This window comes from Pteronotus mesoamericanus, unplaced genomic scaffold (assembly GCF_021234165.1).
Source record: "Pteronotus mesoamericanus isolate MK-2021 breed Mesoamerican mustached bat unplaced genomic scaffold, CSHL_Meso_final scaffold_651, whole genome shotgun sequence".
NCBI lineage: Eukaryota > Metazoa > Chordata > Mammalia > Chiroptera > Mormoopidae > Pteronotus > Pteronotus mesoamericanus.
In genome coordinates this window covers 30,402,555-30,416,283 of record NW_026555325.1, presented here as the reverse complement: position 1 = coordinate 30,416,283, position 13,729 = coordinate 30,402,555, and the positions used below count along the sequence as shown (strand labels likewise).

At 39.5% G+C, this 13,729-nt stretch overlaps 1 protein-coding gene across 1 annotated transcript in view; it reads left to right on the top strand.

The window, feature by feature from the left end:
- Positions 1–205: 205 nt before the first annotated feature.
- ABCB11 (ATP binding cassette subfamily B member 11) overlaps positions 206–13,729 on the top strand; it is a 101,106-nt gene continuing 87,582 nt past the window's right edge. The window contains exons 1-3 of the mRNA XM_054562324.1: positions 206–269; positions 11,227–11,322; positions 13,002–13,023. Of these exons, the coding sequence (XP_054418299.1) occupies positions 11,247–11,322; positions 13,002–13,023 (98 nt within the window). The 5' untranslated portion in view covers positions 206–269; positions 11,227–11,246. The remainder of the gene's footprint in view (positions 270–11,226; positions 11,323–13,001; positions 13,024–13,729) is intronic.

Here is a 13,729-nt window from a genome sequence, read left to right as displayed (position 1 = left end):
AATCAGCACTTTTCCCAGCCTGGCGACCCCTCAGAGGGTTTCCCCAGCACACTGTGTTTGGGGTCATTACTTTGAGCATGTTCAACCTTTCCTCAGATGTCACTGAACTGTGCTTAGGCTAGCCTTCAGGGCATTGACCCTTAAGCAAATAGAGAATGCTCTCAAAAAAGCTTGAATTCTGTTCAGTGCTTTATAGTGGTGAACACTGAAGTTGGAAAAGGCAGTGCAGTTCATTGTTTCTTCTGGCTTCCTCAAGTTCACTGTCACAGGTAAGTGATTTTACTGTCCACAGCATTCGGAAACCATGTTCGGCAAGTCTATTTCCTCTGAAGTTCACTCTGTGGGGCGTTGTGCTTCTGATTTACAAGGCTTGTCGTGTGATAAATAATATGACAATGCTTGGATAGGAACTTGCAGAACACATGAATGATTTCATAATATTATGTACAATACAGAGGACTCTTAGTTGCTGTCCTACTCATAGCCATGCTATTTTATGCATCAATGCTTTTGAGAGTGTGTGGTGTATGGGGATGTGTTGTGCAAATGTGCGAACAGATTGAATAACCTGCCAAAAGTAAAAATGCCAGTGAAATGTCTTAACTTGGCTTTATGAAAGCATAATTCTGTTTACACTGATAACCACAAATCATTCCGTGGAAAGCTGGTGCTGGTTTCATAAAGAACTATACTGACTTACCTTTTCTCCAATCTCACGTTCATTCCCCCAGCCTCTAATAATTTAGATACTAAGAAATGCGAGCTCTGGGTGCCTGATTAGAAGGAGAAAAGTTGGTTTCTGGAATCTTATTTCAGTTTTTAGGTTTCCCTAGGCAGTAGAAATCACATGTTGCTGATGATTTGAATGCAGAGATAAAATGTACACATTGAAGACTGAGAATAACGTGTGGTATTTCTAAATGTTCTGAGGGGGGAATAGCTTTCTAGACATTTCAGAGACACAGTATGATTGTACTTGAGACTCTTAATATTGGGATCTAATAGTGGTTCTTATTAAACTTTTAAAGTATTGACTTATTTATAGGCTCTTGTTTAATAGAAGTTCGTTCTGTGTGCTGCTGTCCGCCCCTCTATCCCCATGTGCTCCCTACCGCTCAGACTTAGCTAACTTTGTGCTCTGCTCTGACGCCTCCATTTCCCTGCTGAGGAAAAGCAATGTACACGCCCCTCCCCCCACTTGATTGTAAGCCCCTCAAATCATTTGAGTGTCCTACTACTAAGAGCGCTGGTGAGGAATATTAGCTGAAGAATGCTGGAAGTGAATTAGAAGCAATTTAGGGAAAAAATTGCCCACTCTGGTTTTAAAAGACACTGAAATTGCTTTAAAAAAAAAAGCCTGAGTTCCATTGCAGGAATCAAATATTAGAGGTATGTGTTGCTTTGTGAAGATGAAAGAGCTATGCATGGAGAGACAAAGGAGACCTGCGAGGAACTTTGGTGTTAATATTACTTTCTTCAAGAAGCTGTTCCTCAGTCCTCCATCTCAACTGTGAGTGACTCTGTGAAGAAAGGATATTTTTATGTCCCTTGAGGATCCCTGTATATTTCTTTTCTCTTGGGGCTAAAACGGCCCCATTTTTAATCCTATCCCGGACAATGTCTTTCACATTGTTGCCACACACCATCATTCCACAACCTGCAAGATAATATTTTTCTCGCTTCTTAATATAAGTTACTATTTCTTTCCTCCTCTAATGATCCTCGGGAGAAAGGAATCATTAGCTAGCTTTGATGAAAACAAAGGGGCCTTACTACCCTTCCCAAATGTGAGCAGTGAAAATCATTTTAAGAGCTTTTTAGAAAAATTGGTGGCTTGGAAAGTGACTTTCAAATTCAAGAGGAGCAGGAACAGTTCTGATTTTTTCTCTCTGAGCAGCTCAGGGAAGGGGAGTTTGTGAAGCTGGCTGTAAAATCAAAGGTTTTACATAAGGGGAGACCTCATAAGAGCAAAGTGAAGGAGAATATTCAGTGTGATGCAGGGTGCAGGTGAGGGCCACCCCACTCCTGAGCCTGGCTCCTCGGTGGCTGCTGGAGCCCCTCTTTACCATCTTGGTATGAATGTGGAAAAACCTCAGCCTCTTTCTCCGGAATTCAGTCTAGGCAAGACCAACATGTTTAAAAATAGTATTTGGGAAAAAAGAAAATGGGAAGCAGAAAAAATGCACCTCCTTCCCCCAATTCAAAACCCTGGATTGTGACAGAGCCAAGGAGCTATCTCCTGAAGTGACAAGAGCCAGGGCACCGCTGGCTTGGCTACGTCACGTCACAGAGACTGTTTCCTTTGATGACCTCAAGCCCATCTGCCTGGAGTCATTTGAACTACATATCCTTCTGGCTTTAGTAAATGAGGGTTAGCCGCTGCTTGATCTGGGGGGATTTCTGATGTTCCCAGCATGATTTCCTTGTCTTTTTTCCTGGGTGTGGCCTCCCAAGTCTCAAGCTTTATCAGAGTGCTGTTATTTAAAAAAAAAAAAAGTGATCATACCCTCCTTTTGCTTGAAAGTCTTTATTAGTTCCTATTGCCCTCGGGGTAAGGGCCGAAGTCCTCAATGTTAAGGATTCCTGGGTCCCAAGGAATCAACCAGCCCATCCTCCAAGGTTGTCTCACCTATGTCCCCTCAGACTCACTTGATCTTTTTCAGCCCTTAAACCAACTGTCCTTTGGGTCTTTGCATGTGCGTTTTCCTGCCTGGAACTCTTCTTTCTCCTCTTCCCTCGGCTACCTTCCTTTCATCCTCAAGGTCCCATCCTAAATGCACTGGTTCCAGAGCCTTCCTTAACTCTCTAGATAAGGGCAGAGCTTCTGCTTAAGAGTCTAGGAGATTAACGTACCTCCCCTTTATTCTTAGTCACTTTGTTTGTAATTTCTTATGTGTCATCTGTCTTCCCTGCCATACTATAAACTCCACAAGGATAGGGCTGGCTGGAGGGCTTGAGCATTGAACAGTTTTTCAGTTGGGGAAATCAGGTCCTTGAAGATTTCTCCCTGGGCTTCAGGCTGTCCTGAGCTGATCTCAAGATGCAGAGGTCAACAAACATTTTCTGTAAAGGGCTAACAGGTAAATGTTTTAAGCATTGGGAACTGGGTGGGGAGGGGGATGTGTGGGCACAGTCTCTGTTACAGCTACTCAACTCTTCCATTGTAGCCAAAGACAAAATGAAAACAAATGGGCACAAATGGGTTCCAATAAAACATTGACAAAAATAGGTTGTGGGCTGAATGCTCCTCTTGTAGTTATATCCTTCAGCGTGGAAGTATTCCAGACTCTGGGAGAACTGTTTTCACCCTGACCATTTTCTCTTCCCTTCCCTTCCCTTCCCTCTTTCTCCTCCTTTTTTTCAGATCCTCTGCAGGATTTGGTGTAGATCAACTCACTTATCTGTTACTCCAGGCTGGTGTTTTGGTCACACTAGCAACCTTAGAGCAATGGCCCATGGTGGAAGCTGACATTTTGTACTCTCAGGATTTCTGATTTGTTCCTGGCATGGCTTGTAGAACCCTGTATCTCCTCCAGTTTTGACCGCCTCATGCGCCTGTGGCACTGTGCATTCAGCCCCCTTTCTGAGGTCACCAGTGTCCCAGGTTCTCTCAGTTCCTCCCCCTCCAAAAAGTGGTCTTAAAGAATGTTGTTGCGAATGTTCTAAGGTAGAAAAACCTCTGATATGTTCACCAGTAAAGGTCAGAAGACTGTTTTCTAATGTGGGTTTCTGCGTTGATAGGATTATACATTTTGTTAAAGAAAAGAAAACTTCAACCCTGGATAGTTAAACAGAAGCACATGGAGAACACAGGTTATAGCGTACATGTGATTCGGCAAGGAGAAACACTGGTGCTGACATGGACAGTTAGGAATTCTTGGGGGATCCCATGATTAAGTGACCAAAGGCTGCCAACCAGTGCTTAAAAATCTGGATACCCTACTTTTAACTCTTAGGTTCTCAAGTTTATTAAAAGATAAGACTTTCTGAAAGACCCTGGAAATTTGTTTTCAGAGATTTTTTTTGGAGATTAAAACGACTTACTACATCAAAATTCAGAGTGAAAAGGAAATAGCATGACACCTTATTTTTAACTCTGAGTTATTTTGTGTTGGTTAAAGAAAAATTTTGTTATTGTAAATGGTTAAGAAACCTTAATTAAAGGTTCTTGCAATGTGTGATACCCACTATCTGTCGCATACTTCAGAAAGCTCAAGAACAAGTTGTTGCTTAGGTGCCGAAAGCATAGAATTTGATGATATTATATCTGTTTGATTTAATGGGAAACACTAATGTGACAAAACATAGCACTCTTAAATCAGAGAATGTACTAAGTGAGGAGGACATACTCTCATAACTCTGCAAAACAAATCTGTTTATCTCTGAAAGCCAGACTCCCACTGTGTTTTCAGAGTTTCAGAGATTAGCAGAGATATTCCCCAGCATCTCCAAATGATGTTCCCAAAATCTTGTCTTATAAAAAGCGAATTAACCAGTGAGAGGAAACATGTCTAATGATCTATCAGAGTTTCATTGTACACTTATAATAATATGAAGCAATTCATGTAACATCTAATTCTGGAAACATTGCCTTTTCTGGAAAATATCACAAGCAAGGCCTTGTTTATTCTTTTTAGAAATTTTGGCATCTCATTGCATTTTTCCAAACTTAGTGTTATGATATTGCCACTGTCTCTGTGCATGCATGCAAGCAATTAACATTTTCAACACAATGGCCTCCAAAAGTCATCACTGCCATTTCTAAACTGGCCAGAGATACAGCAACTAGCCTCCACTTCTGACTGGTCAACACCAGATTCTACACAATGCATTCCCTGTAGCAATGGAAAGTATAGTCTTTCGAAGTATAACTCCTTGGTGTGTCAAAAGGGAACAGTGGACTTGCAAAATTCAGCATGGCGCACGGCTCAGAAAGAAAACAGACAAAGGAATAGCCCCAGGTATTCAGTAGCTGGCCTGGCATTCACACCTAAACCATGTTATGCTCTTTTAGAAATAAACAATCTCACAGAATATCAATTGTATTATTCAAGATTCTCCAGAGAAAGAGAACCAATAAGATAAGTAGAAAAAGATTTATTATAAGAGATTGATTTGTGTGATTACGGAGGCTGACAAGTCTCCCAGTCTGTAAGCTGGAGGCCCAGGGATGCTGGTGAACCAAAGTTCTGGAAACCAGGGGAGCCAATGGTGTAAGTTCCAATCTGAGACCAGAGGCCTGAGAACCAGAATGTCTGAGAGCAGGAAAAGATGGATGTCCCAACTAAAGCAAAAGAGCAAACACATCCTTCTTTAGTTTAAAAAAATTAATTAACTTTTTATTGCAATATATTTGACATAGAACATTGTGTAAGTTTAATACAATATATTGTAATATGATTACCATAGCTTTAGCTAATACCTCTATCAAGTCACAACATTATAATTTCTTTTTTTGTGGTGAGAACATTTAAGATCTTGTCTCAGTAATTTTGAAGTATGCAATATAGTATTCTTGACTATAATAACTATGCTATGTATTAGATATCTAGAACTTACTCATCTTCTAGTTGCAAGTTTGTACCCTTTAACAACATCTCTCCAACACCACCACCCACCAGCTTCAGGAAATCCCCATTCTGTTCTCTGTTTCTGTGCATTCACCTTTTTTTAAAAAAAATTATATTTTGTTGATTATGTTATTATAGTTGTCCTGATTTTACCGCCCTTTGCTCCCTCCTACCCAGCACCTCCCACTACTTCAGGCAATTCCCCCACCCTTGTTCATGTCCACGGGTGATGCGTGAAGTTCTTTGGCTGCTCCCTTTCATATACTGTATTTTACTTCTCCATGGCTATTCTGTAACTACCTATTTGTACTCCTTAATCCCCTCACCTCTCACTCATTCTCCCACACCCCCTCCCATCTCTTTATCTTTAACCTTTGGCATTTTGATTATGATGTGTCTTGGGGTGGGCCTCTTTGCATCCATCTTGTTTGGGACTCTCTGTGCTTCCTGAACTTGCATGTCTTTTCCCTTTACCAGACTAAGAAAGTTTTCTTTCATTATTTTTTCAAATAGATTTCTAGTTTCTTGCTATTTCTCCTTTCCATCTGGTACCCCTATGAATTGAATGTTGGATTGCTTAAAATTATCCCACAGACTGCTTACTATCCTTGCTTTTTTGGATTCTCTTTTCTTCTTTTTCTGATTGATTGTTTTTTGCTTCCTTATGTTCCATATCATTGGTTTGAATCCCGACTTCATCCACTCTACTGTCATTTCCCAGTAAATTGTTCTTTATTTCAATTAGTGTATCCTTTGTTTCTGACTGGGTCTTTTTTATGCTGTTAAGGCTCTCATTAAGTTCCTTGAGCATTCTTATAAACAACAGTTTGAATTCTGCATCTGATAGATTGCTTATCTCCATTTCATTTAGCTCTTTTTCTGGAATTTTGATCTGTCCTTTCATTTGGGCCATGTTTCTCTGTCTCTTAATTTTGGCAGCCTCCCTGGGTTTGTTTTTATGTATTAAGTAGAGCTGCTTTGACTCTGTGTCTTGGCAGTGTGGACTAATGTAATAGGAGTCTTATAGGTTCCAGTGGCACAGCCTCCCCTATCATCCAAGCTGGATATTTGAGGTGTGCCCTTCCTGGGGGCTGAGTACCCTCCACTTGGAATTGAGCCTTGGTCACTATTGGTGAATCCATGGGAGGGATTTACCCAGGTTAGTAAGCTACAAGGATTAGCTGTGACCACTGACTGCCAACCTCCTTCCTCTGAGGAGGATCAGCTGTGCAGGGGCAGGTGGTGATGCTCCAACATGGTGTGTAGCAGTCCACTGGGTGCACTGGCCCTGGGATTTCCTGGGTGGTGCAGGCCAAAGCCAGCCCCGACCTGTGTTTTGTCTGGGGCACTCTACCTGAGCGATAAAGCAATCTGAGATGGCTGCTACTTGTGCTGGGCTTGAAGATATGCAGGTGAAGCCAAGCTCTGGATCTAGGTTGGCTACTGCTAGTGCAGGGCCTGGGGCCCACCGAGGCCAGCTGATGCTTATTTGTTCATATGGAAGAGCAGCTTGGGTGGGCCTATAAGTTGGGTGGGGCTGAGTGTCTGGGTATCTTCAAGGTGCCTCAGTGTTAGCCAGGTTGATGGAATCTTAGATATGTCACCCGTCTGCTGGCTCTGTGGGGGGGAAGGCCCAAAAAAGGGACCACGACCTCTGCTCACCTTGATTCCAGATACCTCAGCTGCCCCCCCGTATGCCACTGGTGCCCCTCACGCCACCTCCCCAGCGCCTGAGCCCAGAGGGAGTGAATCTGAGTAGATGAGTCAATGCATCGGTTCTTTAAGAGGAACTGCTTGGGGCTTCAGCAGTTTCTTCCGCTGACTCTATCCCGCTGCTTTTTGTAGCCAGAAGTTGCGGGGACTTATCTTCCTGGCACTGGAACCCTGGGCTGGGGTCTTGGTGTGGGTCTGGGACTCCTTGCTGCTGAGATATCCCTCCTGAATTTTTACCCGCCACATGTGGATGTGGGACCAGCCTTTTCCACATCTGCGCCCCTCCTACCAGTCTGGATGGATGTCGTGTCTTTAATTCCATAGTTGTCAGACTTTATTCAACTTGATTTCTGCCAGTTTTGAGTGATGGTTGTTCTATATTTTAGTTGTAATTTTGTTGTGGCTGTGGGGAGAGGTGAGCCATGTCTGCCTACACTTCCACCTTGACAGGGAGTCAGCAAGTTCACCTTTTTTAGATCCCACATATAAGTGATATTATACAATGTTTGTCTTTCTTTGTCTGGCTTTTCTCACTAAGCATAAGGCCTTCAACATTCATCCATACTATCACAAATGGCAGGGTTTCCTTCTTTCTCATGGTTGAATAGTTTTCCATATGTATATATTCACCACATCTTCTTTATCCATTTATCCATTGACAGACATTTAGGTGGTTTCTATATCATGGCTATTATGAATAATGCTGCAGTAAACTTGGGAGTATAGATATCATTTTGATATTCTGTATTAATTTCCTTTGCATATATACATAGAAAAGTGAGTTCTGGGTCGTATGGTATTTGTATTTTTAATTTTTTGAGGAATCTCCATACTGCTTTTCATAGTGGCTGCACCAATTTACAGCCCCACCAACAGTGCACAAGAGTCTCCTTTCTCCACATCCTTGCCAATACCTGTCTCTTGTCTTCTTGATGATAGCCATTCTAACAGATGTGAGGTGATGTCTCATTGTGGTTTTGATTTGCACTTCCATAACAATGAGTATTGAGTATCTTTTTATTTATCTGTCAGCCACTTGGATGTCTTCTTTGGAAAAATGTCTATTCAGTTTCTCCACCATCAGTTTCTCTGCCTTTTTGTTCTGTTCAAGCCCTCAAAGGAATGAATGAATGGTATCCATCAACATTGGTGAGGATACAAAACATTGGATTTCCTACTGATTCAAATGATAACCTCTTCTGGAAACACCCTCACAGACACACCCAGAAATAATGTTTTACCAGTTATCTTGGTATTGCTTAGCCCCACTTACATTGACAGATAAAATTGATCATCCCACTAACCTCAGACAAGGTCACCCTGAGACCAAGATAAAATGAGAAAAAGCAAGCCCATTTCATAATGCTGCACAGGACAAAATAAGGTCACTGCAACACACACAAAAGCCACACATCCCTCTCTCCCTCTCAAATGAATGACTACTATTTCTTTACCCGATCATAAAATTGCTCTGGCTTTCTGACAGCATCTACTCTGGAGCAACCTCCACTTCATTGGGCCTTCTCCCAAGTCACCTAACTAAAGCCACGTCCTATAGTTGGTTCTTCCTAACACCCTTTTACTGAGATACCTATAGTCCTTCACAGTGTGTTTTCTCTCACTGCAACAAGAAATTGAGATTGTTCAGCCACAGGTGTATTCCTGGTGGTCCCTGGCTCAAGGGCATGATGAAGCTATGAGGATAGAAATCCATGCCTTGCATAAATTTTTGACTGAGAATATTACTTTTTAATAGTAAGATAGATGTCACAAAAATCACTGAGTTCAGAAAGAAGGAAGATGTAAAGAAACTTAAAGTGAAACCTAATGTACAGAATTTCTGAAGGCACAAGAAAGGGAAAGTGAAGAGAGTATGCTGGTTGATTAGCATTCTCTTCCTTAATGAAGACTGCAGTTACTACCAATGACCTCAGAAGGGAGGGGCAGGACGTGTGTGTGAGGGGTGTGGGTGGGGGGTGGGGTGGAATCAGTCACCAAGCTTGAAAGGCAAGGGGAACTTTAGCTCCCTTCTCCATTTGTGCCAGCTGATATCAGACACAGATTCATTTCATTTCCTATCAGTCCTGCAAGGCAGATTTTACCATTACCACCACTCTCTGACTTCAAAGATGAAGCAATCTAGTCCTGGAGAGAAATTGAAAAGACATAACAGAGTGAAGCCATAGGCAGTACCAGGGTCTGTCAGACTCTGAAGTTTAAGGGCAAGACACTATACCAATGGCCTCTAAATACTGCCAAATATTTATGTACCAGTAGAAAGAAACTTTTTTAAAGTAAGAGCTAAGCCAGAAAAAATATAACTGGATACTTAATTTCTTTTTAAAAAGTCTTATTTTAAAGTCAGGAAATGCAATATTACAACTATTGTTAAAATTATTTTATTATTCTTTCATTATGGAAGAGTTTCTTTGCTTTTTGAAAAAAATTTATTTGATTAAAATTTCAGAATCGATAGAAACAGCAAGAATTGCAGTCTCTGTAATACTGTTATACTGAAAAAATTTTGTTGTTGAATAAAATAATTTTGAATCTTGTTCATTTAGTATTTTTTAAAATTTATACTGACCTCATAAACTACTTAATTAAATAATATTGATAGTGCCTTTGATATGATGTAATGGGAAGGGCACTTTACTTCTGTGGTCTTCCTCTGCCAAACATACAACTTCTGTCTAATGAGAAAATTAAATATCACATAAACTCTATTTAAAGGACATTCCACAAAATAACAGCTCAATACTCCTCAAAACGATCAGGGTCATCAAAACAAGAAAAATATGAAACGTTGTCATAGCAAAGAGGAGCTTCAAGAAACATGACAACTTAATGTGATTTCTTTCTTTTAAAGTAAATCTTCATAACACTTTGTACTATTGGATATTTACTCTTTGCCAGTATTTCAATTAATGGTTTTAGTACTCATTGTGGATCATTTTCCATAATTTATTCATTAGGGTGAAAAATAATAATTTTTCTAATTTTAGAGGGTTTTAAAAATCAGGAATGGATAATAATTTTTATTGAATACTTTTCTGCTTACATCAAACTGATCAAAATGCTTTTACATTGAATAATCACTGCATTCTTGGGATTAACGTTGCTCATTATATGTTTTCATATAATAAAAACTGTTGAATGATCCTTAACATATCTTATTTAATGCTTTTAAATCTATTTAGAAAAGTAATTATGATTTTTTATAACATTTTTGTTTGTTTTGATAACAAGGTTATACTTGTTTTCTAAAATAAGGTGGAAAGCAGTTCTGGTCCATACTGGACTTGCTGTATCCTGGATCTAGGAGCTTTATTTACAAAGGAGCTCTGAAGGCTAAATACTAGTATTTGGGTGTCCTTGGTTAGATACTGACCCAAGAATGTTGCCAGTTCATTGTACATTTCTAGAGGGTTTAAAAAATTTTTTTTCTGTTATTGACTACAGAGAAGGGAAGGGAGGGAGAAAAGAGATGGAGAGAAGCACTGATCCATTGCCTCTTGTATATGCCCCAACTGAGGACTGAACCCACAACCCAGGCATGTGCCCTAACTGGGAATCAAACAGGAGACCTTTTGGTTTCTGGGGCAATGCCCAACCAACTGAGTCACACTGGCCAGGGAATAGTGATATTTCCTTTTACTGATAGAAAGAAAGGAAGGAAGGAAGGAAGAAAAGACAGGTAAGCTGAGAGGACAGATAGCTAAAAAACATCTATCCATTCATCAGCTCGAGAAATCCATAATCAATAGTTTAGGTTTATCTTTCTTAATCATTAGACTCTTTCATGGAGTCATTAATCACTTAAACAATCTTCTTTTTATGAGATTGTTAGTGAAGTGTTTTTTTTTAAACCAATTTTTCTTTCATTTGGCTACTTTGGTTAAAAAAGAAATAATTGTAATCATTCTTTTAATTTATATTACAGGGTCACTGAATGCAATTACCATGTCTGACTCAGTAATTCTTCGCAGTGTGAAGAAATTTGGGGAGGAAAATCATGGTTTTGAGTCAGATAGATCATGTAAGTGGCCTTTTTCTCTCACTGTCTATTGTACAGGTTAGAACAAAAGTAGAACAAGCCAGTGAGGTTTAAAGGGGCAGAGAAAATCATCAACAATATTTAGAACTATTACAGAACATGTTTCTCATACATGAATGGGTGCTTCTTCCTAGTATCCATGTAATGGAATGTCTGAAAATGTTACTGTAAAAATGCACAAAATATGGGTGAGTAAATTATCAAACCTATAAATATCTCATTCTTAGGCAGAGCAAGATTGTTCCAACATTGGCTATTATTATTACCTTTATTCATATAATGTAATAATTAATTAGAGTAGGGACTATTCAGTGAGCGCTCTCCCTGAGAGGAACTATCCTAGGACTAGGCTGGCTAGAATGGAAGGGGTCTAGTACCTAACGTGTAGTGAACACAAATGATTCTAAGCAAGCCTTACTTTTTAAATAAATCTTGTCATTTTACAGGAGAAGAAACTGAGGCTTGGATAAATTTTTTAAAACTTGGCAAAGATAACATGATTAATAATGGAGCCATAATCCTAATCCATTTCTGTCTGATTCCCAAATCCATAATATTAATCTCTATCTGTAATATAATGGCTCTTTACTCTTAGTTAAATTAAATTAAAATGCCAGGAGAATCAGGTTGTGCTGTTCCATGGTAATGGTTGACATAAGCAACTTGAGTTTCTTTCCCTGTCACTTCCCTACCCCAGACTCTTTTACCTCCTACCTCCATCTGCTCTGATTGATGCTGGGGAAAATAATATGTAGCTCAATCCTATGGCTTCTCCTGGCATGCAAGAATCAACAGCATCATACTGCAGAGTTATTCTGTGGTCTAAATTTTAAATAGATAAGTTCTGATGCATCTAAAGAATCAAATAATAAATAAATATTCATTTCATTTGGGGTTAGGGTGGTAGGTGATGTGGGCTGTGTAAAAATTCACGAAGACAAGAAAATGCAGAAAGCGAAGTTTTATTCACTTTCCAAGAGTAGAAAGGGGCCTGATGTGAAGAGATACACCAGCACAGAGGGATGGGAGCTTTGAGCTTTTATTGGATTATAACTGGATTATAAAAGTGCTGGGGGTTGCTGTTGTGAGGACCCTGGGCTGTTTGGAACATTGCAACACAGGAGATTTGGGGTGGTTTTGCATAAGCTGCAGTTTGCTCCAATGTTATCTTCTGCCTATGGCTGTGGGGGGCGGTTAGTCATATTCTGTTCTTGCTTTACAGTAATTTCCAGTCTTGGGGACATAAGCTCAGAAGAGTGAAATGGCAGTCATGTTTAACAAGGTCATAGGCCTGCTCCACAAATGGTGCCATGAGAGCAAATGGTGCTGATTTTGTCCTTTCACCTGGTAGTTCAAAAAAATCATATCTTTTTCAGCTAACTTAAACATGCTAGTGTCCAGTTAATATTCAGAAGATGTATTTCATATCCTAGAGAAAAGTCTAGAAACATAATCAAGCCAGCAGTCCTAATTCTGAAAGAATGTCTTCTTCTTATATATGTAAAGAGAGAATAAAAGGAGAAAAAGCAAATAATCATTTTGCTATATTTCATGAATAAAAATAATTTATAGGAATTTTTTTTCCCAGAGAAAAATCGTTAATGATTATGTTGCATTTTGTCATTATTAACTGCCTTATGCATTGTTTTTTTCCCTGACAGATAACAATGATAAGAATTCACGGTAAGAGACTATTTCACCAATATATCTTTTCTAGAATAATTCTACACCTTTCCTATAAAAGGCACAAAATAAAAAAAATATTCTTATATATGTCGTACTTCTTATAAAATGATATAGATAATCCATTGTTTTTCTCTTTAGATTTAATACAGTATAATTTGATTTCAAAAATATTTTGGAACATCCCTTCTAGACTAGGTCCAAATCTATCCTGTGCATCCAGGAACAGCACAGAATTCCGACCTAAACAGTAGAAGAAAAGTTGGACAACTATGATTTCTTCTGTACAGGGGAAGTTTCCAAGCCACAGATTCTTTCCACAAGCAAATAGGAGAAACTTAAAACTTAATTAATGGATATTCCTCTTTAGCTTAAGAGTTTAAATTCTCATTTAAATTAAATGTCAGTTAATCATACTTTGACGTGAAAGCAAGGTAGATGGAGTCTAATTTAGAAGACAGAAGGGAGGTGCCAGGCAAATTCCCATAAAAGAAGTTGAAGGTACTTAAGAAATTTTAAATAATTCATGGCAGAGGGAAGGGATGGGTGTGGTATCATTAGTTTTGGACTAGGAGTGGTAGGACCAGCCCAGGCCTAGAAGAATCACACTGGGTGTGAAAATATGAAAATGGGTGTGAGTGTAGATGAAAGGCAATCAGAGAATGACCTTGAAGTTGGAGTAAGTTCTTTGGTTTTTAGAGGAGAG